The sequence below is a fragment of the Mobula birostris genome, chromosome 7 (assembly GCF_030028105.1).
Source record: "Mobula birostris isolate sMobBir1 chromosome 7, sMobBir1.hap1, whole genome shotgun sequence".
NCBI lineage: Eukaryota > Metazoa > Chordata > Chondrichthyes > Myliobatiformes > Myliobatidae > Mobula > Mobula birostris.
The window spans coordinates 53,692,914-53,720,789 of NC_092376.1; the positions used below are offsets into that span (position 1 = coordinate 53,692,914).

The following is a 27,876-nucleotide window of genomic DNA, read 5'->3' on the forward strand; positions in this document are numbered from 1 at the left end:
CTATCAATTACTCCAAAAGACTGGAAGTAGAGTAAATACTGAAAGGCTTTTATTAACAGTAGAATGTGACCTTCACCATGCTGAGTGTCTGCCCCTGGACTGAGGGAGGAGCAGTGACACAATCGCCTTTATTCAGGGGTCTGTGGGAGGAGTCACAGGAGCAGTCAGCAGAGGGGTGTGTCCAGACAGGTAACCCAGTTACAGCTTATATATATGGTTTACCACACCTATGAAACCTTTCGTGCTGAAATGGCGTGAAGTGAAGAAGCAATTACCGTTAATTTATATGGGAAAAATTTTTGAGCGTTCCCAGAGCCAAAAAATAACCTAGCAAATCATACCAAATAACACATAAAACCGAAAATAAATAACACTAACATATAGTAAAAGCAGGAATGATATGATAAATACACAGCCTATATAAAGTAGAAATAATGTATGTACAGTCTAGTCAGGAAGATGAAGGCAAAACTGATTTGTGGGGGGAGAAAATCGGAACATACGCGCATGTGCACATCACATGCATACATCACGCATGCCCACACAGGTGCCCACGCAATGCTTCATGGTCATGGTAGTCTTTCCTGGGGTAAAGTGTCCCGGGACTTAACTATGAATGCAGCAGGTCAGGTAGCATCTCTAGGAAGAGGTACAGTCAACGTTTCGGGCCGAGACCCTTCGTCAGGACTGAAATTCCAGCATCTGCAGATTTCCTCGTGTTTCCGGGATTTGACTACTACGTTTGTCCCTTATTTGGGAGTGAGAAAGTTGGCAACCCTAACTGTAAAAGACATGTTGAGGTGAGTTTAACCCTACTTGAACACCCCGCCAACCCCGATCGGCCGGTCCGCAAGAATATTGTCAATATTAAACCAGTCCGCAGTGCAAAAAAAGTTGGAGACCCCTGGTTTAATTCATAAGTTTGCAGAAAACACAATATTTGATGGAGTCATAGTTTGTGAAGAAAGTTGTCCAAGGATATAGAGGGACAGAGATCAACTGGAAAGTTGGGTGGAATGAGACAGCTGGAAAGTAACACGGCAAGTATGAGGAAATGTGCTTCGTGAAGTCAAATTCTGATAAGCCGTACAGTGTAGAGTAAATAGCAGGAACCTAGGAATGTTAATGTACAGACAGACCTCGGGGTACAAGTTGATAGCTCCTTGAAAAAGGTAATATAGCTGGCTAAGATAGTGAAGAAAGCAATTGGTATGCTCACCTTCATACGGTTGCCTAAAGGTTAACTTGTAGGTTGAGTTGGTGGTAAAATGGGCAAATTCAGTGTTAGCATTCATTTTGAGAGGATTAGAATATAAAAGCAAGGATATATTGCTGAGGCTTTATAAGTTGTTGGTCAGATCACATTTGGAATATTGTGAGCAGTTTTGGACTCCAGGAAAGATATGCTGGCACTGGAGAGGATCCAGAGGAGGTTAACACAAATGGTGCCAGTGATGGTTAACATATGAGAGGCATTTGATGGCTCTCAGCCTGTACTTGCTGGAGTTTAGAAGGATGAGGGGTCTTTTTGAAACCTACAGAATATTGAAAGGTCTCTCTCGAGTGGATGTGGAGCAAATATTTGTATTAGTGGGAGAATCTAGGATACAGCCTCAGAATAAAAGAGCATCCCTTTAGAATGGACATGAGGAGGAATTTCTTTGCCTGAGGGTAGTGAATCTGTGAAATTCATTGCCACAGACGGCTGTGGAGCTCAAGACATTCGGTATATTTAAACCTGAGCTTGATAGGTTCTTCGTTACTAAGGATGGCAAAGATCACAGGGAGAAGGCAGGAGGATGCGGTTGTGAGGGATAATAAATCAGCCATGATTAAATGGAGGAGCAGACTCGATGGGCTAAGTGGCCTAATTCTGTCCTGTGGGTAGAGGAGGCTAGAACTACAGAGCACAAGTTTAAGGTGAGAGAGATATTTATGGATCTGAGTTCAACTTTTTCACAGCAGGTGGTAGTTGTTTGGTATGAGCAGCCAGGGGTTGCAGAGGCAGATGCATTTATGATGCTTAAAATGCATTTAGACAGGAACTTGGATAGGAGACCTGTAGAAGGATACCTACCCAATGTAGGCAAATGGGATTAGTGTAAGTAGGCATGGTTGGGATGGATAAGATGTGTACAAAGTTCTGTTTCTGTACTGCATTATTCTATAAGATGTCAAAAGCTCCTCATTACTGGTTGCCACCTTCATAACTTAAGTTAGTACTGATATGTGCTTTTACAACTTTCATAACTTTCACAAGAAGCTAGTTTTCAAAATGTAGCACTTAAATTTCTGGGAGCACTAGAAGGAAAAGATTAACTCTGTAGCTCAGCGCCATCAACGAACATTTTCTGAGTTTAGGTACTACAGTTGATACCAGTGTGCTTTCTGAATCTGAACAACTATTTTAGAAAATTTACAGAATAATGTGACCTGAATTACAAACTAATTTTCTTAAATACTTGAAAAAATACGGGAATTATATTTGCAGAATTAATACCTCGACCGGCGTATTGGTGGCGAAATTTAATGCTGTTGTGCGTGTGTCTTTATGTTTTTTAAATGAAACTTCAAATTAGTTGAGAATTATGAACTGTGCTTTATAGTGCATGCAGCATGTGTTACAACTTTGTACATTTTTTGCTTATGACTACCACAACATGAGGGATATTAGAAGGGCAGCAGTGATGTAAATCAATGTGCTTTGAGCATTTGATGTTGCTGCTATGACAGGGGAATAAACATTTCTAATACATGAATGATATGGAATAGTAGCAGAAAGGTGATCCATTCAAAAGCTCCTTGCGTGAATCATAACTGGTAAAAGCACCATATCAGTATTAACTTAAGTGCATCATGGCTTCCTGAGGATTGTGTGTAACATACAAGTTTTCCTTCATATTTTTATCATGTGATTATGTGCGTGCTGAACATGATTGCTCACTGGGTTGTAATAAGTTGGACGATAAGAGTTTCTTGTTAGATAAATCCTAGTACGGATGCTGGAAGCCAGCCTGATGTTCTGTAAGTAAGTAGTTACTTATAATGATCAAATATATGTTCTGTGTATACATATATTTTAATTCAGGCGTAGTCTTATTGCTATTTTTCTATTGTTGCTATTACAACTTAAATAAAAAATTTACTACTTTCAAATTAATGAATTTAGAAACACATGCACATCTGGGGATAGATCAAGGATTTTGAAAAACATTTCTGTAAAAATTAAAATTGAGACATTTCTCATCCATAAACCACTGCAAATACAGATTTATAGATATAAGAGTAGTCAGTGAATGAATGAGGTTTTGTGGTAAGCTGGATAATAAAGATTTGAATGACCTTAAGAGAGGTAAGCCAGAAGAACACTGAAATACTGATAGTTCTGCTATAATGCGTGTTTCCATAATGAAAATTGGTTATGATGAAGGGTCTCGGCCCAAAACGTTGACTGTTTACTCCTCTCCATAAATGCTGCCTGGCCTGCTGAGTTCCTCCAGCAATGTGTGTGTATTACTTTGATTTCCAGCATCTGCAGATTTTCTCTAGTTGTTTATATGTGATTAATGGATCACTCTTTGATCTGGGTGGTCTGAATGCCAGGTTAAAGATGACTGAGAAACACATCCCTGAGGGGCTTTGTGCTAATGATTGTGCTGTAAAGACACACACATAGTCTGATCTCCAACTCGTTGTCAGCAGCTTTGCAGAAGCCTCTCGTCTCTTTGGCCTCACCAGCAGCCTGGTAATGATGGAGGTCCTATTTCCCTCTGCTCCTGGATCTGCCATTGCCCCTCCTTCCATCACCATCCAGAGAACAAAATTGAATACAGTAGATGAGTTCAGGTACCTCAGCACCATCATCTCTGGTGATGGCACCCTGGACAAGGAAATCAATGCCAGAATTTGCAAAGTCAGCCATAACCTTGGCCATCTGCATTCACGTGTGTTTAACCAGCACAACTTTTGACTACCCACAAAGCTCACAGTTTAGAATATGTCATTGTTAGCAGTCTCCTTTATGACTGAGAAACATGGACTCTATACAGAAGACATGTTATGTATTTGATATTTTAATCATATTTTGAGTAATCTTGTAAATATATTGTTTGATTAAGCATTCTTGCTCAGTTAAATAATTAATTACATGTTATATGTAAAAAAAAAGTTAATTGCAAATGTCATCACACTACCATTTAAAAGGAGCAATTGTGCTCAGTCCAGCAGTCCAATCAGTGGCAGGAGCAGGCCACGGTGATGAGCTTTCTCACAGGTCGGTGACGCTTATTTAAAAGTACGGAATGGACAAGCAGGGCGGCCATTGTTGGGAGTAAACCGGTGGTGAGAGATGGAGTGTCTCAAAGGAGGCGTTGGCTCTGGGTAAATTTCGGTTAAGGTTCCCTTTTTTTCCCCTCTTACTGTACCTAGTGTAATAATTGGCTGTTGTCTGTTTTTCATGCCCAATATTGGAGTCCTGGGAGACCCAGAGTCTCCAAGCAAACTACACCTGTGAGGTGCATCCAGCTGCTGCTCCTTGAAGACCGTGTGAGGAGTCTGGAGCAGCAGCTGGATGACCTATGGCTTGTATGGGAGAGTTCAGAGATAATCGATCAGAGTTACAGGGAAGTAGTCACCCCTAAGCTGCAGGAGGTGAGTAGCTGGGTGACTGTCAGGAGAAACAGAAATGTGAATAAGCAGTTAGTGCAGAGCACCCTCTGGGCCATTCACCTCAATAATATTGTTGGAAACTGTTGTGGAGGATGACCTCCCAGGGGAGTGCCATGGAAACCGGGTTACAGGCACTGAGCATGGGTCCATGGTGCAGAAGGGAAGAAGGGAGAAGAGGGGAGTGGTAATGTTAGGAAGGAAAACAAAGAGGTTCAAAAAAGATAATTTAGAGAACTAGGCAGTAAGCTGAGAAGCGGGAGTTCCAGGGTAGTAATTTCTGGATTGCTGCCTGTGCCACGCATCAGTCAGGGTAGAAACAGGATTATTTGGCAGATAAATGCGTGGCTGAGAAGCTGGTGCAGGGGGAAGGGCTTCAGGTTCTTGGATCACTGGGATCTCTTCTGGGGGAGGTATGACCTCTACAAAAGGGAAAGGTTGCAGCTGAACCCGAGGGGGACTAATATTCTCAAGGGCAGGTTGGTTAGAGCTTTTGGGGAGGGTTTAAACAAATTTGGCAGGGGAATGGGAACTGGAGTGAAGGGATTCAGGTTAGGACGGATGGTAAAAAAGCAAAGATAGCGTGCAGTCAGACTCTCAGGAAGGGCGGGCAAATGAGAGGACAAAATTGCAGCCAGCAGGGTGAGTATCAGTGCATTAGGGATACAAAATCAAAAAGGGTAGCAAATACAGTACTTAAAGTGTTATATCCCAATGCACGGAGTATAAGAAATAAGGTGGATAATCTTCTTGCACTATTACAGATTGTTAGGTATGATGTTGTGGCCATCACTGAATCGTGCCTGAAGGATTGCTGTAGTTGGAAGCTGAAGGTCTAAGATTACATATGGTATCGGAGGGATAGGCACGTAGACAGAAGGGGTGGTGTGTCTCTGCTGGTAAAGAATGGCATCAAATCAGTAGAAAGATGTGACATAGGATTGGAAGATGTTGAATCCTTGTGGGTTGAGTTAAGAAACTGTAAGGGTAAAAGAACCCGATGGGATCAGCTATAGTGGATTGGCTATTATATAATGAACCAGAGGTGATTAGGGAGCTTAAGGTAAAAGAACCTTTAGCAGACAGTGTTTGCAATATGATTGAGTTCAAATTGAAATTTGACAGGGAGAAAGTAAAGTCTGATGTAGCAGTATTTCAGTGGAGTAAAGGAAATTACAGTGGAATGAGAGAGGAGTTGGCCAATGTAAATTGGAAGGAGATGCTGGCAGGGATGACAGCAGAGCAGCAATGGTGTGCGTTTCTGGGAAAAATGAGGAAGGTGCAGGATAGATGTATTCCAATAACAAAGAAATACTCAAATGGCAAAGTGGTAGAAGTGTGGCTGACAAGGGAAGTCAAAGCTAATGTAAAATCAAAAGGGAGGGCATACAACAAAGTTAAAATTAGTGAGAAGATGGAGGATTGGGAAGCTTTTAAAAACCTACAGAAAGCAACTAAAAGAATCATTAGGAGGGAAGACGAAATATGAAAACAAGCTAGCAAGCAATATCAAAGTGGATTGTAAAAGCTTTTTCAACATGTAACAAATAAATAAATAGAAGAGATGAGAGTGGATATAGGACCATTAGAAAACGGGGCCAAAGACATAATAGCAGGGCACAAGAAGATGGCAGATGAATTAAATGAGTATTTTGCATCAGTCTTCACTGTGGAAGAGACTAGCAATGTGCCGGATTGTCACATACCTCATGGATATCTTGTGGCTGTCTTATGAGGATGATGTGGTGGTCTTGCAGGGGTCACATGATGTAAAATTTCCCGCCGATGTGAGGTCACATGATGACCCGTTCTCACCAGATATATAATCGTAGACCCCAGTGATGCAGTTAGTTTTCAGTTAGATCGTCAGTCAAATACTCCGCTACACTGCTTATTAATCTCATGACACAGTATAGTTTTAAAACAGAGTTTTATTGTCTATTGTAAGGTACAGAAGTGTTGGGCCGGCAGTTTCACCAATAGCTGCCAGATTTGTTGATGTACCTTTTCAGTAGTATTGGAGAGTGAAGATGGGAACCTGAAGGAGTCGTTTGGCGGTTTTGGAGAAAATCGACCATTATTAAATTCGTTCAAGTAAGAGTGATCTGCATGAGATAACCTCTGCTAAAAGCAGCAGGAAAGGTTGTGCAGTATCTAGTCTATGGAGGAAAAGGGTCAGTGACTTTAAACCATTTTATTTCTGTTGTCGTGAGTCCTGCGGACAAGGCAGGTTCCGGCTGGGATCGGCAGTAATGTCACATCTTCAAGGAATTCTTTACTTCAGGAAAGTCTCTCCTAATTGACTGTAAAAATCTCTTGGACTTTCAAATTTACCATTCTAAGAACTGTGTTTGAACACTTTAAGACTGTTCTTGCATTTACCGCATTAAGAACTAGTACTGAGTGGCGGTTTGTTAAATGGCCGCATAGCAGTTTACTTCTGGTTTGGTTTCCGTTTGTTTCTTTTTACTAATTTTGAGCAGAGTTTAATAAATGTTTATTTGTTTATAAAACCTGACTCATTTCTATATTCATTGTTGCCGGTCACGTGACATAATTTGGGAGCTCGTGAGATTGTTCCGATTTTGAGCTTAGGTGCTTAAAAGTCTCAAACTAGGCCAGTAAAAATGTTTAAAAACCTTGTTCATAGTTTTCTTTACACCTAGATGGCCACCCAAAGGCATACTATGAGATTAATAAGCAGTGTAGTCTTAAAGTGTTCAAACACAGTTCTTTGAAAGTCCAAGAGATTTTTACAGTCAATTAGGAGAGACTTTCCTGAAGTAAAGAATTCCTTGAAGACTCGACGTTACTGCTGATCCCAGCCGATTTCATAAGTGGAATGAAAAAGAAGGGGAGTCCATTTCAGCACGTGTAACTGAATTGAAGAGATTGTCTGAGCATTGCCAATTTGGTAATGATCTCAATGATACACTAAGAGATTGGTTAGTTTGTGGAATCTTAAAAGAAAGCATTCAAAAATGGCTCCTAATTGAAGCACAGCTTACATTCAAACAAGCAGTGGAAATCGCTGTATCGATGGAAACAGGAGTCAGACCTTCCCAAGATCAAAAGGCACAGACTAGAAGAAAAAGGAGGGACAAGAAGGAGAGTAAGAATGTGAAAGAGAAAGGTGTGCAAGAGGGAAGGAATGTGAGAGAGAAAAATAAAGGGATTGAAGTAGATCCAGTGAGAGATGAGAAGAAAGTTGTCCAGAGCTGTGAGCACCACTTCCTACAGTCTCAGAAACAATTCCTACAACCATCACGGAGGAGGCCCCAGAATCTGAGATTGTTTCACAGCTCAAGTCTCACCTGCCAAGCAGAATGATTACCCCTTGTCAGGAGAGACGTTATCCCACAAGTGTAAGAAAGCCTCCATAGTGATTAAATCTTCAGGCTTGAATGGTACCATTTAAAATTGACTATGCAGGATGTTAGGGATAAATTTGTCCCGGTGAGGAAGATAAAGAATGGTAGGGTGAAGGAACCATGGGTGACAAGTGAGGTGGAAAATCTAGTCAGGTGGAAGAAGGCAGCATACATGAGGTTTAGGAAGCAAGGATCAGATGGGTCTATTCAGGACTATAGGGAAGCAAGAAAGAAGCTTAAGAAGGAGCTGAGAAGAGCAAGAAGGGGGCATGAGAAGGCCTTGGTGAGTAGGGTAAAGGAAAACACCAAGGCATTCTTCAATTATGTGAAGAAAAAAAGGATGACAGGAGTGAAGGTTGGACCGATTAGAGATAAAGGTGGGAAGATGTGCCTAGAGGCTGTGGAAGTGAGTGAGGTCCTCAATGAATACTTCAGTATTCGCCAATGAGGGGGAACTTGATGATGGTGAGGACAGTATGAGTGAGGTTGATGTTCTGGAGCATGTTGATATTAAGGGAGAGGAGGTGTTGGAGTTGTTAAAATACATTAGGACGGATAAGTCCCCGGGGCCTGATGGAATATTCCCCAGGCTGCTCCACGAGGCGAGGGAAGAGATTGCTGAGCCTCTGGCTAGGATCTTTATGTCCTCGTTGTCCACGGGAATGGTACCGGAGGATTGGAGGGAGGCGAATGTTGTCCCCTTGTTCAAAAAAGGTAGTAGGGATAGGCCGGGTAATTATAGAGCAGTGAGCCTTACGTCTATGGTGGGAAAGCTGTTGGAAAAGATTCTTAGAGATAGGATCTATAGGCATTTAGAGAATCATGGTCTGATCAGGGACAGTCAGCATGGCTTTGTGAAGGGCAGATCGTGTCTAACAAGCCTGATAGAGTTCTTTGAGGAGGTGACCAGGCATATAGATGAGGGTAGTGCAGTGCATGTGATCTATATGGATTTTAGTAAGGCATTTGACAAGGTTCCACATGGTAGGCTTATTCAGAAAGTCAGAATGCATGGGATCCAGGTAAGTTTGGCCAGGTGGATTCAGAATTGGCTTGCCTGCAGAAGGCAGAGGGTGGTGGTGGAGGGAGTACATTCAGATTGGAGGATTGTGACTAGTGGTGTCCCACAAGGATCTATTCTGGGACCTCTACTTTTCGTGATTTTTATTCACGACCAGGATGTGGGGGTAGAAGGATGGCTGGCAAGTTTGCAGATGACACAAAGGTTGGTGGTCTTGTAGATAGTGTAGTGGATTGTCGAAGATTGCAGAGAGACATTGATAGGATGCAGCAGTGGGCTGAGAAGTGGCAGATGGAGCTCAACCCGGAGAAGTGTGAGGTGGTACACTTTGGAAGGACAAACTCCAAGGCAGAGTACAAAGTAAATGGCAGGATACTTGGTAGTGTGGAGAAGTAGAGGGATCTGGGGGTACATGTCCACAGATCTCTGAAAGTGGCCTCACAGGTGGATAGGGTAGTTAAGAAAGCTTATGGGGTGTTAGCTTTCATAAGTTGAGGGATAGAGTTTAAGAGTTGCGATGTAATGATGCAGCTCTGTAAAACTCTGGTTAGGCCACATTAGGAGTACTGTGTCCAGTTCTGGTCACCTCACTATAGGAAGGATGTGGAAGCATTGGAAAGGATACAGAGGAGATTTACCAGGATGCTGCCTGGTTTAGAAAGTATGCATTATGATCAGAGATTAAGGGAGCTAGGGCTTTACTCTTTGGAGAGAAGGAGGATGAGAGGAGACATGATAGAGGTGTACAAGATAATAAGAGGAATAGATAGAGTGGATAGCCAGTGCCTCTTCCCCAGGGCACCACTGCTCAATACAAGAGGACATGGCTTTAAGGTAAGGGGTGGGAAGTTCAAGGGGGATATTAGAAGAAGGTTTTTTACTCAGAGAGTGGTTGGTGCGTGGAATGCACGGCCTGAGCCAGTGGTGGAGGCAGACACACTAGTGAAGTTTAAGAGACTACTAGACAGGTATATGGAGGAATTTAAGGTGGGGGCTTATATGGGAGGCAGGGTTTGAGGGTTGGCACAACATTGTGCGCCGAAGGGCCTGTACTGTGCTGTACTATTTTATGTTCTGTGCTGTGGATGTTTGATGTAGTAATTACATTATATAATATACTGTGTATATAGTTGAGATACATTCTCTATTGAGTTGGAGTTTACCGGCAAACTAGGAACAGAGGAGGGGAAGGCAGTGTGGACAGGGCCAATGAACTTAACCTGTTCTTTAACAGATTTGACAGTGTGGCCCCTGCCCATCTCCCACATGAGCCATCTGTTGTCGGCCCCCAACCAACACATATTCCACTCTCCCCTCCTACCCCTCCTCACAGTCCCCCACCCTGCTCTCATGACTATACCCCTTCCCCACACGAAACCACCACGGTGGGCTTCACAGCTGAACAGGTGAGAAGACAGCTGAAACGTCTCAACCCAAGCAAGGCTGCAGGACCGGATGGTGTCAGTACCAGGGTGCTCAAAGCCTGTGCCCCTCAGCTATGTGGAGTACTTCGCCATGTATTCAACTTGAGCCTGAGGCTTCGGAGAGTTCCTGTACTGTGGAAGTCATCCTGCCTCGTCCCTGTGTCGAAGACGCCGCGCCCCAGCGGCCCCAATGACTACAGAACGGTGGCATTGACCTCCCACGTCATGAAGACCCTGGAGAGACTTGTTCTGGAGCTGCTCCGGCCTATGGTCAGGCCACACTTAGATCCCTTCCAGTTCGCCTACCAGCCCCAACTAGGAGTTGAGGATGCCATCGTCTACCTGCTGAACTGTGTCTACACCCACCTGAACAAGCCAGCGAGCACTGTGAGGGTCATGTTTTTTGACTTCTCCAGTGCGTTCAACACCATCCGCCCTGCTCTGCAGGGGGAGAAGCTGACAGCGATGCAGGTGGATGCTTTCCTGGTGTTATGGATTCTTGATTACCTGACTGGCAGACCACAGTACGTGTGCTTGCAACACTGTGTGTCCGGCAGAGTGATCAGCAGCACTGGGGCTCCACAGGGGACTGTCTTGTCTCCCTTTCTCTTCACCATTTACACCTCGGACTTCAACTACTGCACGGAGTCTTGTCATCTTCAGAAGTTTTCGAATGCCTCTGCCATAGTTGGATGCATCAGCAAGAGAGATGAGGCTGAGTACAGGGCTACGGTAGGAAACTTTGTCACATGGTGTGAGCAGAATTATCTGCAGCTTATTGTGAAAAAGACTAAGGAGCTGGTGGTAGACCTGAGGAGAGCTAAGGTACCAGTGACCCCTGTTTCCATCCAGGGGGTCGGTGTGGACATGGTGGAGGATTACAAATACCTGGGGATACGAATTGACAATAAACTGGACTGGTCAAAGAACACTGAGGCTGTCTACAAGAAGGGTCAGAGCCGTCTCTATTTCCTGAGGAGACTGAGGTCCTTTAACATCTGCCGGACGATGCTGAGGATGTTCTACGAGTCTGTGGTGGCCAGTGCTATCATGTTTGCTGTTGTGTCCTGGGGCAGCAGGCTGAGGGTGGCAAACACCAACAGAATCAACAAACTCATTCGTAAGGCCAGTGATGTTGTGGGGATGGAACTGGACTCTCTGTCGGTGGTGTCTGAAAAGAGGATGCTGTCTAAGTTGCATGCCATCTTGGTCAATGTCTCCCATCCACTACATAATGTACTGGGTGGGCACAGGAGTACATTCAGCCAGAGACTCATTCCACCGAGATGCAACACAGAGCGTCATAGGAAGTCATTCCTGCCTGTGGCCATCAAACTTTACAACTCCTCCCTTGGAGGGTCAGACACCCTGAGCCAATAGGCTGGTCCTGGATTTATTTCATAATTTCCTGGCATAACTTACATATTACTATTTAACTATTTATGGTTCTATTACTATTTATTATTTATGGAGCAACTGTAACGAAAACCAGTTTCCCCAGGGATTAATAAAGTATGACTATGACTATGAGTTAAGCAGGGAGGAGTTTTCTGTATTTAAAGTCTCAATAACATTTGAGTAATCTCGCATATATATTGTTTGATTAAGAATTCTTGTTTGGTTAAATAATTTATGAGTTGTATGTAAAAATACAGTAATTGCATACAATGTCATGCTACCACTTGATACATGCGCACCTCGCTTAAAGTAAAGACAAACTATACCTGTATTTTTGGACTCCCATAAGTTTCTTTGAATTAGTTGAATGTCTTGAAGCTACAAAACATAACATCATCTCAGACAGCTAGTTACATCTCATTTGTAACCTGAGGCTGATTCTAGGCAACCGCTGGCGGACCAAGTCACAAACGTACAAGTCCTCAATGGAACAGAGAATATGAACATCAAGACCATAATCCTGAAAGCCCAGCTTCAATGGACAGGATATGTCAAGTGCATGGACCCCAGATACCCCAAACAGCTGCTGTATGGCAGGCTAGCTCTGGGCAAGAGGAACCAAGCTAGGTCTCGTGAGAGGTTCAAAGATTATTTAAAAGTTAACAAAACTACACTAAGTGGCATGCCTTGGAAAGACTCGACCCTGACAACTTTGAAGAGAGGCGTTGTCTTGGCTTTACATGTCCGTTGGCTGCACAAGGACAACAGAAATCTGCAGAAGCAGTTCTTCCAGCTGACTCCGAATGGTTCACTGAGTCACTGTGAACGTGTTTGCTTCTCTAGACTTGGACTCCACAGCCTCCTTCGGGTCCTTACCAGATGAGCTGCACAAGAGCGATCACAATGGACAACTATCAATTAATAGATTAGGAAACAATCTTTGTTTTACAAGAGAAGCATCACAATTTAAACATATTTAAATCGTTTCTTTAAAAACACCTACAGTCTGTTCTGTTATAACACAAATTTCTATAAGGTTTAATCAGTATGTAACAACTCATTATAGCAGAACTATCTGTAGTTTAGTCCAGAGCTCGCAAAAACTTGCACTTGTAAATGAGCTGGATAGGGACAGTATTGGGCAACGTTCTGGAGGCAGAAAGAGTTACTCATCGATGGAGAGGATATACGGTCCAAAGGTCTCCTTGGGGTTAAATATGAAAACAAGTTAGCAGTCCTGTTCGGTAGTCGTAGACAGCTGCCGTAGAAGGATGGAATCTGGCTAAGGAATTGAGGTGAAAGATGTCATACAGGTGAAAGGTGTCATACATTTGTTTTCAAGTATTTGTTTGGATGAAGTTTCTGCTTAACTTAATTATTGCGATCAAATGGGCAGCTTTAGTTTTTGGCTGGCGTTATTGCAGATTGCCTTGTGAATGAGAAATGGGAAATTCTCAATAATAAATTTTTGGGTGAGTGCAGGTGTAATTAGAAACATGAAAAGAGTTTGACCAGCAGCCAATCTGGACGTCGGGCATCAGAAGATTTGAGAGGAGGGGACTTCAATCAGATACACTACCTGAGTCCAAAAGGCAGAAGCGGGTCGGTACAGCGAAAAGAGCTTTGACCAGAGGCCAATCAGTGTTTGTGATTGATTAGCAAGAGCAAATTAAAGGAAGGTAGGGGCAAGTGCAGCATCTGTTGTCTGAGTAGTGATCTTGAGACTTTAGCTCTTTGAGGCTTCCGCAAAGACAGGTGTCAGTCAGAGAAAGAGCAGTTCAAGGTTAAGCCTTTTATCCTTCCCTTTTTTGTATCTGCTCAGTGGAATAGTAGAGGTGCCAGGCAGGATAATGGAATTCTCCTCATGTGGGATGTGGGATCTCCAGTGTCTCTGACAACTACAACTTCAAGAAGTGCATCCGGCTGCAGCTTCTAACAAACCCTGTTAAAGAGTTGGAGCTGGAACTGGATGAACTCCAGATCATTTGGGAAGCTGAGGGAGTGACAGATAGGACATATAGTGACAGATTGCACCAACAGGTCAACAGAGGACGCCATCTGCACGGCACTTCACTCTGCCCTGACCCACCTGGACGGCCCCAACTCTTACGTCAGAATGCTGTTCATTGACTTTAGTTCGGCATTCAATACTGTGATCCCGTCCAAGCTGATCGCCAAACTTCGCCAGCTTGGTATCAGTTCATCCCTCTGCAACTGGACCTTGGACTTTCTGACTAACTTTCTGACCCCAGTCAGTTAAGTTAGGCAACCTCTCCTCCTCCACTCTCACCCTGAACACTGGCGTGCCTCGAGGCTGTGTGCTGAGCCCTCCTCTGTACTGCCTTTTCACCTATGGCTGTGTTCCTGTACATGGTTCTAACTCCATAATCAAGTTCGCAGACAACACCACGGTGGTTGGCCTGATCAGAGGAAATGACGAGACGGCCTACAGGGACAAGGTCCAGCACCTGGCCGCGTGGTGTGTTGACAACAACCTGGCCCTTAACACCCAGAAGACCAAGGAGATCACTGTGGACTTCAGGCATCCTAGGAGCCACACTCACATCCCCATCTACATCAATGGAGCTGTAGTGGAGCATGTAGCAAGCTTCAAATTCCTTGGTCTCCACATTTCCGAGGATCTCACCTGGTCCCTGAACTCCTCCATCCTGATCAAAAAGGCGCAACAGTGCCTTTATTTCCTGCAGAGCATCAAGAAAGCTCACCTCTGTCCCAAGATACTGATGGACTTTTACCGCTGTACCATTGAGAGCATACTCACCAACTGCATCTCAGTGTGGTATGGCAATTGTCCCGTATCAGACCGCAGAGCACTCCAGTATGTGGTGAAAACCGCCCAGCAGATTATCGGCACCCAATTCTCCACCATTGAGAACATCTACCATAAACGCTGCCTGGGCAGGGTGAAAAGCATTATAAGGATGCATCTCACCTAACCATTGACTTTTTACTCTCCTACCATCCGGTAGGCGCTACAGGAGCCTCCACTCCCACACCTGCAGGCACAGGAAGAGCTTCTTCCCTGAGGCTGTGACCCTGCTGAACCTCACACCACAGCACTAAGCAGTATTGCACCATATTGTACTGTCTCAGTACTTTATATTTGTGTGCTGTAGCACTTACTTTTTATTCGCAGTTATTTTGTATATAATACTATTCTTTGCATTTCTGGTCAGATGCTAACTGCAGTTCATTGGCTTTGTAGCTGTACTGGGCACAATGACAATAAAGTTGAATCTAATCTAATATAGAGAGGTAGTTACACCCAAGGCGCAGGACACGGGAAACTGGGTGACAGTCAGGAAGTGGAAAGGGGTAAAGGAGCCTGTGCACAGTACCCCGTGGCTATTCCTCTCAACAGCAGGTACATCACTTTGGATATCGTCCAGGGGAGTGGGGGGGGAGGGGTGACCTAATAGAGGAAAGTCACATTCGCTAGGTCTCTGGTGCTGAACCTGGCTCTGTGACTCAGAAGGGGAGTGGGAAGAAGAGGCATGCTGTGGTGTTAGGGAATTTGTTAGTTAGAGGAATGGACAGGAGGTTCTGTGGGTGAAAGCAAGGTTCCCAGATGGTATGTTGCCTCTCAGGTGCCAGCGTCTGGGATCTCTCAGATCGAGTCCTCAGCGTTCTTAAGTGGGAGGGTGAACAACCAGAAGTTGTGGTCTATGTAGGTACCAATGACGTAGGTAGGACCTGTGATGAGGTTCTGCGTAGGGAGTTCAGGGAGTTAGGTGCTAAGTTAAAGGACCGCCAGGGTTGTGATCTCAGCATTGCTACCAATGCCATGTACTAGTGAGGCCAGAACTAGGAAGATCATACAATTTAGTAAGTGCTAAGGTTTGGTGTAAGAATGAGGGCATAAGATTTATGGATCACTGGGCTCTCTTCCAGAGAAGGTGGGACCTGTACAGAAGGGACAGTTAGCACCTGAACTGGAAGGGACCTAATATCCTAGCGGGAAGGTTTATTAATGCTGCATGGCGGGGTTTAAACTAGAATTGTAGGGGGATGGGAACCAGAGTGTCAGAACTATTATTAGAGATGTTGTGGAGGCAGATGTTGGTAATACATCAGACAAAGTTACGAATCAAAAGGTTGAGCATGGTGCGACTAGTGTTCTGAGCTGCGTATATTTCAGTGCAAGAAGTATTGTAGGAAAAGTGGGTAACAGTGCTGAAGATGAGGTAGCTGATTCACAAACAGGGGCACTTAGTGAGGAGGGGCTGTTGATAGGGCAAAATTGCAGTCAACAGTTGAGTTGCAACGTAAAAGGCTGACAAACTAGAAAAAGGTAAATACAGGACTAAAGGTGTTATTCAGTTTGAGAGGACTAGAATATAAAAGCAAGGATGTAAAGTTGAGACTTTATAATACACAACTGAGGCCTCACTTGGAGTATTGTGATAAGTTTTGGATCCCATATCTTAGAAAGGACGTGCTGAAACTGGAGAGAGTTCAAAGGAGGTTTAAAAAAATGATTCCCGGACTAAATGGTTTGTCATATGAAGAGTGATGGCTTTGGGACTATATTCACTAGAATTCAGAAGGATGAGGGATGACCTCTTTGAAATCTATCAAACGGTGAAAGGCCTTGATAGAGAGGATGTGAAGAGGATGTTTCCTATGGTAGGAGAGTCTAAGATCAGAGGACACAGCCTCAGAATATAGGGGTGTCCTTTTAGAACGGAAATGAAGAGGAATTTCTTTAGCCAGAGAGAGGTGACTGTGTGGAATTTGTTGCCACAGGCAGCTGTGGAGGCTAAATCTTTATGCATATTTAAGGCAGAGGTTGATTGATTCTTGATTGGATAGGTGATGAAGGGATACGGGGAGAAGGCAGGATATTGGGGCTGAGACAAAAATTGGATCACCCATGATGGGATGGTGGAGCAGACTCAATGGGCCAAATGGCCTAATTCTGCTCCTTTTTCTTATGGTCTTATGAAGAAAAGTGTTGGGTGAATCCATAGCCAGATGGTGAAGGAACCGCTTATCTTTGTCACAGATACAAAATATATCAATGTCATTTTAATAATGTGGCAGAGACAAATCTGATAGGAGATAACACTTTCCCTGTACAAGGGGAATGTTTTATGAAACATCATTAGAAAATTGGTTGTATTTTCATACTTCTATTGCTAAAGTTATGAAGTCTTGCTCTTCAGGTGTCTTAAAAGGCAGTATAATGGGAAGGGACACAAAGCAGAAACAATTTCGCTAGAGAAAAAATATTAACTGGGAAAAGATGCTTATGTAAGAAAGCTGCTTGCTACTTTCATATTCTGTTTAACTTAGATCAAAGACTGTTTGTTGTTCATTCAATTATTTATTACCCCATCAGAAGGCTGTTAACTTCTAGTTCACTGCTTTTTGTTCACTATTTTTCAAAATATTTTATGCACTGCTGATAAGCTTTAGTTATTATCACACCTCATTAAACTGTGGAAAACGTTCAATGGCGGTATCTGGAGTTGAGTTCATGGTCTACGTTTGAAAAATTCTCAGCCTGAATATTAAACAATGTCTTTTACATAGCTGAGCTTTCTTTTACCTTTAGAAGAAATGCTGTAATGAAAACTATGCTTGATTTCTGCATTGATTGGAAAAAAAGTTAGAAATGCTCTGGTGTGTGTGACATTAATTTGATCAAGTGCTTCATTCAAAGATCAGGAAGCAGAAATACACAAAGAATTAATTCCTAGATCACACCCATGGAAGACGTAGTCATATTTAACATTTTATTACTGTTTGACAAAATCTCACAGATGTATGTGTGCAAAAAAAAGGCAATTTCATAAAAAAGGATAAATGTCTTTTTCTCCCATCAATTAAGAGTGCAACCATTAGGAAGTACTTGTTAAATAGGAAATTGAGTATAACCACTTAAAAGTCATAACTTAAGACATTTTTTCAGACTTTCTCAAAATATTTTCTGAAAATACATGTTCACTTTTTTAATTAACTTGGAATATTCAACAAAATAAGAAGGTAATGTATATGGTCCACATAAGAGGCATATGTCAGGTTGGTGGGGAGGGAAGTCCAAGTTGAATAATCAGTGCACATTTACGGAGTGCACTGTACTTACAGTGCTTGATTCTTATTAGGATATTTTTTGTTTGTGCTCAAATGACATTTGAACCAGAACAAGTTCTCTTTTGGTGTAACTATCATGCCAAATAGTTCCATGTAAGATATTTATCAGCATACAAAGGACTGTCCCATATGCATTTGCCCTCGTGGGCAAGGCTTGTACTTCCTTTAGAAAATATGCTACAAGATCACCAGAGGAAGCTATTTTAATACTGAATAAGTGTATTTACCAATTTAGCAGTTAATTTATATCTTTTGTTATAGAGTAGCAATAGCCCTTAAATATTCTTAAAGAATTTTTATCAGTAAAATAATGTTTTCTTTCTAGATTAATTTCAGTTTATTGTGAGAAGAAAGTAACTATGATCTTTGTTAGGGAGTGTTCTTATAATTATATTGCTTAACTATTTGAAGCAGTTTAACTAAAATTATGTGGTGTTTGAATGATTTAAGGGTATTGAGCATGTAGTTTTGCTGACGACAATTCAGCTCAGTATCTCCTTCAATCCAAATTCTTAATGATGTCACCGCAAGTGCCCATGTAACCAAGAATGATTTAAAGCTAAAACAACACAAGTTCCTCTTTCCAATTTTGAAAGGATTGTATCACGAGCTTAAGGAGCTGAAAGCTTTGCAAATCAAAGTGGCACTGATTTTGAAGATAAGTGAAAAAAAAATCATATTTTCATTTAATTTTAACAGTCACAAGCTCTTTCATTCCTTCAAATGAATCAGTAAATGAAATGACTTTAAACTGTTGACACTTCCTCCAGTTACACTCAATATATACATTGCATGGTGTAATGAATGAATGCAGAAAGAAATCTTTGCTTGTATAAGAGTAAGCAATTCACAAAGATGGTTAGGATAACAAGACACGTCAAGGAACATTACAACAAAATATCACTCCACTCTGTTTCTGTTAACTTTTGGAATTTTGAGAGGAAATTAAAAGATTATTTTTGTATTGATAATTTGAGCACCCAATGCAAGGAACTAATATTCTCTGGAGAACAGTTGTTTATTTCCATCTATGTAGTGCTTGCTCATGGGTTAATATCAGAATGAGTAATTACTTCTACTCTGGTGAGGTATGTTGTAAAAAGACTGGATGTGATATAAAATAGTGTTGTGGTATTCCTATCTGAACAATTGTAATTTTACAAAAACATTTTACAGGATCTGAAACTCAATGACAATAGCATTATATTTACAGAGAAAACAACATCAAATTGCTGTTGTTCCTCATTATGCCTAACTACAACTGAGATTATCTTTTCAAAGCGAATTACATGCAGCAGTGATGATGTTGGACTGGCTCAGCAATGGCAGTGTGTTTTCACATTAATTGTACCCTTCCTTGCATGTATAATACAAATTCAAAAACCTACTTAAAAGGATACTGTCCTAACGAAATAAAATTAAGAAAATGTGCTTAGGCAGAGAGAGTTCTGTACCAGTTCCGTTATGCTGAGGTCTGTGACATTATGTTTCAATGCAATTATTTTTTTCCAGGCTTACAAATAAATGACACTAGTTTATCAAGTAATTCTTCCAGAAGAATAATGTTTGTTAAAAGTGAGTAGGATTGTATGTAATTTAATTGGATCTTTATCTCCAACTATTTATAAGCCATTCTTAATTGTGGACTTTGATGTTTAAATTGATAACAAGTTTTAATTTTGTTGCTTGTGCAAGAAATGGGTACAATTCTGAATCATTTTGGTAAAGGAATAAAATCAATCATTGAAAAAAATTAACTTGCCAGCACAGGGGCATGAAATCCAATATAACTATTATATATAGTTGGCTGTTTGATCATGAACAAATTTGTTATGTAGCAGACTGGAATTACTTTCTCAATTAGGCTCCTACATCAGTTCTTGTAAACTCAGAACATGCTTATTCTTTACTGATGAGCCAAATGTAAATTGATCCTAATTGAAACCATACATTCAGTGAATGAGTAGAAAATCGTGATGATACAGAGCTCATCTTGCTGGACCAAAGAGGAAGCACAGGAACTGATGGTGATTTTAGCAAGCTAGGTGTTGTATATCTTCTGTTTACACTACACCCCAACCCATCTTCAAATTGTCATGTTTAAAGAATCAGAATTTTTCTAGAAATTGTATTATGAAGCACGGACTGTTTCATTTAATGCAAATTTTAGATCATCCACAGCCCAGTTCTTCCAGGTTCCAAGAACAATCACCGGGGTGTAACTATGAAAGAAGCAAATTAAAACTGCACTGTTTTTGACTCCATGATTGGTAAAGATATTGTGATATTGTGGGCCATGAGGCAATAGCATGGGCTTTGCAGTAATCAGACTGCATAACTGTCACCAGTTTTTCTCGTTATGCCAGAAAACTAACTGCAGCTTCTGGAATATCCAGATGTCCAACTCAACATGGAATCCTGCCTCCTATTCTACACTATCCTATAGATTGTGTCATATACAGAAATCAGTGCAGATTGGTTAAAACTTTGTGTGTTTACAACCCCAAAAATGATTTGCTTTGTGGAATGAGATGCAAGTCTTTAAATGCGTACTTAGTTACAAACACTTAGGTAAATATATATTTAAGGATCGATGTTGACTGTACCTTCCTATGATAAATATGCCAATTTATAAAAGACTGCAGATATGATATAAAAATAATAGTCACGTGCTACGCGGACTATACAATTCAAAAAGCAAAACAAAGGATCATGAAGTTACACACTGTTTATTTTAAAAGCAAATGGGGACTTGAGTGCAATTTTAAACATATCAACTTTGAAGGGTGCATGCCTGTCCTTTTTTGGGATAAATGACTGTGTACTTGACTATAAACTTACATTTTTATATACATCTGGTATAGGTGGATGGTACTCACCTATACCATACATATATAAAATATGTATACGTATAGATCATATGTATATTTTTAATATATGTATAGTATTGGGGGGTGGTGCTCTGCTAACCACCGTTCTGCTGGAATGTCTGCAGAGTTGCTCCATCTGGTTTTGGGTAGGCCTATCACAGTATTTGCTCAACATGCTGTTGCCATATTGTGCATCAAACAAAGAGCAAATGCACCTTTATGTCATGGAGTCAAACTTCTATAAAGTGGGGGAGGACCACAGGGCGAAGGAATCAGTTTCCTCTAGTTCATAGCTGGAGGCCAGCAAGTTGCACAGTCAACATTCAAAGCAGGAATTTTTGCAGACAGGTTCCAAATCATTTGATCAGCGCAAAGACATGTGCTTGGAAAAGTGAAGACAAAGAAGAAATACAAAGAGACCCTAATCATTACACATGACAATGTACTGAAAGCATGAGCCTGATTTGAGTGGTTTACGAGCAAACAACCTAGCATTTTGTTTTCTATTACAGTAAAACACAGATAATCTGGCACTTTTTAAGATTTTAGGCACAATTAACAGCAGGTTTTCTAGACTATGGATTGTTATCCTAACATGGTTTTATTTCATTTTTGCAGGCTATGCAGCTTTCAGAAAACCTGTTGAGATTAAGGGGAGCAGGACATAGAACACTGAGTTTCAACTTGTCAAAACAACTGACCAACACCCCAGACTTGACCACACACTATAGATTAAAGAGCGAGCTAGATGCTGAACCACTGAGATTTTCAAACTGGGTGCCAGGTAATCTAAGTTTTACTGAATAATTATTCATACAGAATGTGATTGTATTCCCCCAGCCCATTATGACAGTAATTTCTCCAATATTTTTGCAATTTGAGGGAAAAAATTCCCAAATTTTCTTGAGTTTATTGACAATAGATGAGTAACATCTTTTCTCTCTTGTGAACTTGCCTATAAGTTGGCATCTTTCTTATAATCCAACCAGTTGGTAGGGTGAAATAGTTTTCAGTTCATTAATGTGGTCCTACTAATTGCTACATCTTTAAATTTAACTGATGTAATTTGTGGATTAGACAAAGTCATCTGACTAATATAATCGAACAACAAGCAACAAATTAGTTGGCTAGCAGTAAATAATTTTTATCTCTTGATGGTTGACAGTTCCAATTATTTCCTGATTGCTAATTATTATACTGCAAGAAGAAAAATCATAATTACCAGTCAGAGAAAGCACCTCACATACAATCATTCGTTATTTGTGCTAATCTTACCAAATAAGTTATGATATATAAAAATTCTATTTTTTTAAAAAAGTCCAAATTTATAATTTACACAGTAAAGAATAAATGTACTTCAGTCTAGTTTAAATGCAAATGTACTTGTGTTTCAGTTTGTGACTTCATGGGGAAGGCACTGATTCAACATACTTAAGTATGTACATGTTTATACAACAGTTTCATAAATGAAAAGCCATTATTATGGATAGGACTTTTAGTATCTTTGGAAGTGACAATGGCAGTGAAATCTTGATTCCTGTGATTTTGTGCTTAATAGTTTATTTACGTGTGTTTAATGTCAATCAGTCATTATGATCAATAATAAAACAGCAGCTCTGAATAAGCAAGACTAATTAGAAGTTTTCCACAAAACTTCCTGGAAATAAGCCAGTTTTTCCATTTCGCTGTAATGTGCCTTTGAACCAGCCATCTTCCCGTTTCTTGTGAACAAACACTACATCACCTTCTTTCAGTTCTATTTCAGCTTCACTCTGTGGGGGATAAGGAACAAGTACGCGATACCTGCCAAAAGAGGAAAGTAAAATTTGATTAGGAGAAGCTCTCACTTTGCAAATACAACAATTGCAGTGTTAGTTCCAGTTTAAATGGTGCTTATGAAGGACTGTGACGACTTGTTGGCAGCAAGAACAACTAATAATTACTTCATTAATCACACTTCTTCTTGAAAATGATCACTCCAATCAGAAGCCTGTAACTTCCCTTTGGAGTCAAGTTTTTGAACCGCCTGTGTGACCTGGCATTTTTGCAGTGTGACCTGAAATCTCGAAAGTGCAGGACGGTTGTGGTGTGGTGTGTACTGGCCAAATTGAGGCCATGGGGTCTGGGCCCAAGTGCGGAGAATGAGTCAATGTTTGCCCGCTGGGGCGGACTTGGAGGTGATTCGAAGCGACAGAACTGAGGTGAGGCAGAATCGAGATGGCAAGGCCCAGGCCTGAGAGTGAGAGTGAGAAACAAGCAGAGATTTGACTGATTTAAGTGCCAGGCCGAATTGGTCAGGTTGGGTATGGGCCGAATCAAGGTGGCGGATCTCAGGCACGTGAGTGTATCAAAGCAGCAGGGACTGAGACCAAGAGTGCAGATCAATCCACTGTTTGACTGTCATACTGGCCCAGTGCTTAAATCAAAGTCAGAGCGTCAGGGCCGGAGACGAGGGATGGGCCAGTATTCAGCTCGCTGCTCAGCGAGGTTTACTCCTCTCTGTGCCGAACTGAGGCTGTGGCCTACAACTAACAGACTCCTGGGTAGGCTGCAGTGATGACTGGCTTCGTGGCTTTGGACTCACTTTCATGAATTTCGGTTTTGAATATTATTTTCTTACTCTTACTGCTTGCACGATTTGGTTTTTTTCTCTGTACATTGGGTGTTTGACAGTCTTTTTTTTAAAAGGGTTCTATTGGGTTTCTTTGTTTTGTGGCTGGGCTGCTTGTTAGGAGACAAATCTCAAGGTTGTATATAGTGTACATACATTGATAATAAATGTACTTTGAACTTTGAAAAAATACACTCAATTCTTCAGCTATAGCTTCTTCCCTCCACCATTAAGATTTCTAAATGGACAATGGACCCATGTACACTTCCTCAGTATTTTTCCCTTTCTTTTTGCACTACTTATTTATCTTTTTAATATATACTTATTGTAATTTATAGTTTTGACTACTATGTATTGAAATGTACTGCTGCTGCAAAACAAGCTTCACAATATATGCCAGTGATATTAAACCTGATTCTGATTAATTTGTTTAAACAGCTTACCTTTGCAACTTTTCCTTTTGCTTAACTCATTTGCCTTTTCCATTTAACTTGTACTCAAACTTTTGATTTCAAAAGGTTATTTTCTATTTCTAAATTAAGTAGTGGTCCATAGTACACGCCAGGAAAAAATATTAGTACTCCCACATTTATGCAAATTAGTTTGAATCATTCAAACAGCCATTATATTACAGAACAAATTTGGGCATTTTTTTCAAAAATGTTTTCTTGACCGGAAATCTGTCTTTTTAAAAAAATCAAATTCAAAATAAAGAGAACACGAGACATAATAATTGAACTACAAAGCCCATGAATCCTCTTTCACCCTCACAATCAGGCTACAAATATGTTTTGATAAAAGATCAATGAGAAAAGAAATAGATTATTTACAAATTCCTCATCTGGTTCCTAATGTTTAGTTGAGCAGGGATGTAATGAAATTCTAGTTCAAGTTCAAGTTTAATTGTCATTGAACCATATACAGTACATGAATGCAGCCAAACGAAACAGTGCTCCTCTGGGGTCAAGGAGCAAAACACAGTACCAACAGTCACACACAGCACAAAGCACGTAATAAGTCAAGAGAAATTATTGTCATATATCTACATACGTGTATGTATATTTTTTATATATATATATACACATTATATATATAAAACATATAATGTATGTAGAAATGAGACATTTCTCCAAACCAGAGTGTAAAGCACAGTAGTACACATAACGCACGATAACTTATGAAGGTAAGAATAAAATCGACAAATGAATCATACTTAAGTAACAAACTAAAGTACTTTAGTATTGTTAACCAGTGACTCTTTGAATACGATGTGGCAGGGAGGTCAGAAGCCTAATGGTCTTTCTGCTATTGCAGTATAATTATGATAGAAGGAAAAAAATGCAGTCACAAGCAAAAAATATATAGCCCAAGTCCCCAGGTGGCAGGGCCTGTAGGTTGATGATGTATGGTATGTTGTCCTGGATCCACGTTGCTGCAATAACAAGCACACAGCAACTTTCATCATGCACTAGTGCAGATGTAGGCAAATGCAATCCAGTTTGTCTTCTACCAAATGAACTGTAGAGGGCAGCACTGATGGTTGAGGCCAGCCCCCAGCCCAGTACGTACTCCAGCAGCAGCTCTACTCTCTCCCCCACCGTCTCCAGCATCTCCGACCCTGGGCAGCCGCACGAGGCGGCCACGTAGCATGAGGGTCTGGACCGCACAATGACCCAGGTCACACAGCTACCCCGCCGCCGGTCTCACCAATGAACCAGTGAACCAGACTTGCATTATTCTACATTACCTGAGCCCAACAGGGTCTTGCAATCACAAGAAAAATGTCCAGGACCACCATTTGCTCCGTTTGTTGGACTGCACACCACCTCTGCTACCTTGCTCTTTGGGTGAGTGTACCAGACGGCAACACAGTGCACGACAAGTCCAACTTGTTTGGACCCAGAGATCTCCAAGGGGACCACAACCCTATCATGGTTTGGAAGCTTGCGTGCCTCAGTGATCTGGAGAGCTTAGTGCTTTGGCTTTTGGTAGAGTCACCCATGTCAAACGGGTCAAAGAGTAGAGGACAGACTAAGAGTGGTCCACTGGTCCTCCAGGTTTAGGGGTTCAGCTCGGGGATAACAACCCTGACTGGTGAAACAAAATAGTTAGGGAAACAGCAATGAAGAATTCTTCTACATCTGAATGCAATGGTATTCCTGAGTCTCCACCTGGGACTTGCATGACTGGCCATAGTGAAGCTACCAGCCTGATGAAGGAAGCTCTGAACACCGCCAGAGATGAAGGGCCTTCTTTGCTGCACTTTACAGTGCCAGCGGTGTAATGGGCAGGAAGCTGGACCCAGAGGGGCCACCGCGACCGAGCGCACGGCCATCTATTGCACTGATCCTCACCCAATCTTGTAGCAATGGACTCGAATAGGTATTCTCACACAATCCTATAAATAAAACTAGATCTTGGCCTATTTTACAGCTCTTCTTTATTATGCTGAATATACAATGTCAAACCCAAATCATGGTCTTAATATAATGATGAATTTTGTCAGTTGCAAGTTTAACCCATTTTTAAAAATAAACTCACTTTTTGCATATTTCATGAAATCCCATGTTCCACGATCTCAGCAATTTTTGACATCATGCAGAATTTGACACAACTGTACAAAAATACATTTTTCTATCTTGAGAATTTATTTCTACAATTCTACTGTTGTCTTTTGTGTATTTCTCTCTGCCCACTCTCCATGCTAAATCAAATCAATCAAACATCTCCTTGTTATGCACTTTCCTTTGAAATGAACAGGAGACACTGGTTCTGACTTTAACCAGCCCAAATGACATTCATCTAGTGCATCGTCCTCTAAAGGGGATGATGCTCCAAATGCTCAATGATGCTGTAGGTAGTTCATGCCATTGAAGCATACAGGAGAGCTGAGATCACAGTATTGTGCCAGGTCTGAGCTTTTGATACTTTCCTCAGAGGGCCAAAGGCTTTGCTGGCCCATTGAAGGCAATGGTGCAGATTTCAATGATGATGGGAAAATACTTGCAGCTAGAGGAGAACAACTTGCATTTTTATATCATTGCACGATGATTCAAAGGTTTGACAGGGAAGGAGACTAAAGCTTATTCAAAAGGTAGGCTCTACAAAGTGACGTAATGCAGGAAGAAAGGATAGAGGGAAATAGTTTTAAGAACATGATTGCCAATTTAAAAACTGGGAATGCACCAGGCCAGAAATGGAAGAATGCAGAAATCGGAATTGTGAAGCTGAAATTACAGAGTTAGTGAAGCACGTTGACTGTAAATCAAATTTACTATTTTAGAGTTAAGGTTATTCTTGGGCATAAGGGCCAGTGTAACCAGCATTAGCAGTGTAATGGATGAATGGACGTGGTCCATGTTATTGCATTTGTTACCGTGAAGTGGAAGGATACATCGGCTCCCACTTTGTCACAATGATTCTCTCAAATGAAGCTATGTCTTAGTTTGGAGAAAATTAGAAGTCGAACCTTTGAACCTATGTTTGATTTTGAGAAAAGATGGGGTTCATTTGCTCGTTATTATCATTTGAGTTCATTGATAATTTCCTCCACGATCTAATTGTAAATTTTTGGTACATTTCTTTTTTTTGCTGGCGGTTTGATGTTTATCTTTAGAAGCTTTTTGTATGACGCATGGCTCCGGGGTTGAACACCTAATGGGTTTTTTCCCCTCACTTTTTCTTGCTCAGTGGGGTTTTTTTTTCCTCTTTTTTTCCATCACCAAAAATTTTTTCGATCTTTATAATAATGTTTTTTTTTCTTGATACATTGTAAGTGCTGTTTACTTCAATGTACTCTTGTAAATTTTGGATAATAATAATAAAAAGATTTGAAAAGAAAAGAAAGAATGGACGTGGTCAAGTCTGGGAATAGATAGCAAGTATTTTGGATTAGCTCATACTTATGGATGGCTGAGGGTTTCAGCAGTAATTTATTTTTTAGAAATCAACCAACTGTAATTATAAGTGGACAGACTGAATACATTAAAACATTAGTGCTCACATCCAGTGATGTCAAGTACTGTAGACTGCTATTAATGTTCTAAAAATGGCCCAAAAGCTGTTGTAGAACTAGATGAGAGGCAGTTCAGCTAAATTCTGCAAGTTGCAGCAAGCTCAGGCTCATTCACATTGGACTCACATGTAAACTGCCTGGAGTTAAACTGCAGTAGATTATTTATTCAGTGCATTCCATTTTCCGATAGCATTGAAATGAAACATAGGCAGATAGTCTGTGTGTTCTGAACATTTATATTTATCCTATTTAGTTTATTTCTTTTATCTACTATTAAGTAGATTATTTCCTGACCTTGGCATCTCCCTGTGAGGTTACTGGATTGAGAAATGAAAGACACAACCTTAAACTCTAGTTACGCTTTCATATATGCCTTTTATTTTT

At 41.1% G+C, this 27,876-nt stretch overlaps 1 protein-coding gene and 1 long non-coding RNA gene across 4 annotated transcripts in view; one reads left to right on the plus strand and one right to left on the minus strand.

Annotated features, from left to right (window-relative positions):
• The first annotated feature begins 21,517 nt into the window (after positions 1–21,517).
• LOC140200206 (uncharacterized) overlaps positions 21,518–27,876 on the plus strand; it is a 30,038-nt gene continuing 23,679 nt past the window's right edge. Inside the window, exon 1 of the long non-coding RNA XR_011886574.1 lies at positions 21,518–21,650. This is a non-coding gene — a long non-coding RNA (uncharacterized lncRNA). The remainder of the gene's footprint in view (positions 21,651–27,876) is intronic.
• LOC140200205 (E3 ubiquitin-protein ligase SH3RF3-like) overlaps positions 22,298–27,876 on the minus strand; it is a 348,769-nt gene continuing 343,190 nt past the window's right edge. For all 3 annotated transcript variants that reach the window (XM_072263173.1, XM_072263172.1, XM_072263171.1), the window contains one exon: positions 22,298–22,669. In XM_072263173.1, the coding sequence (XP_072119274.1) occupies positions 22,501–22,669 (169 nt within the window). In that variant the 3' untranslated portion in view covers positions 22,298–22,500. The remainder of the gene's footprint in view (positions 22,670–27,876) is intronic.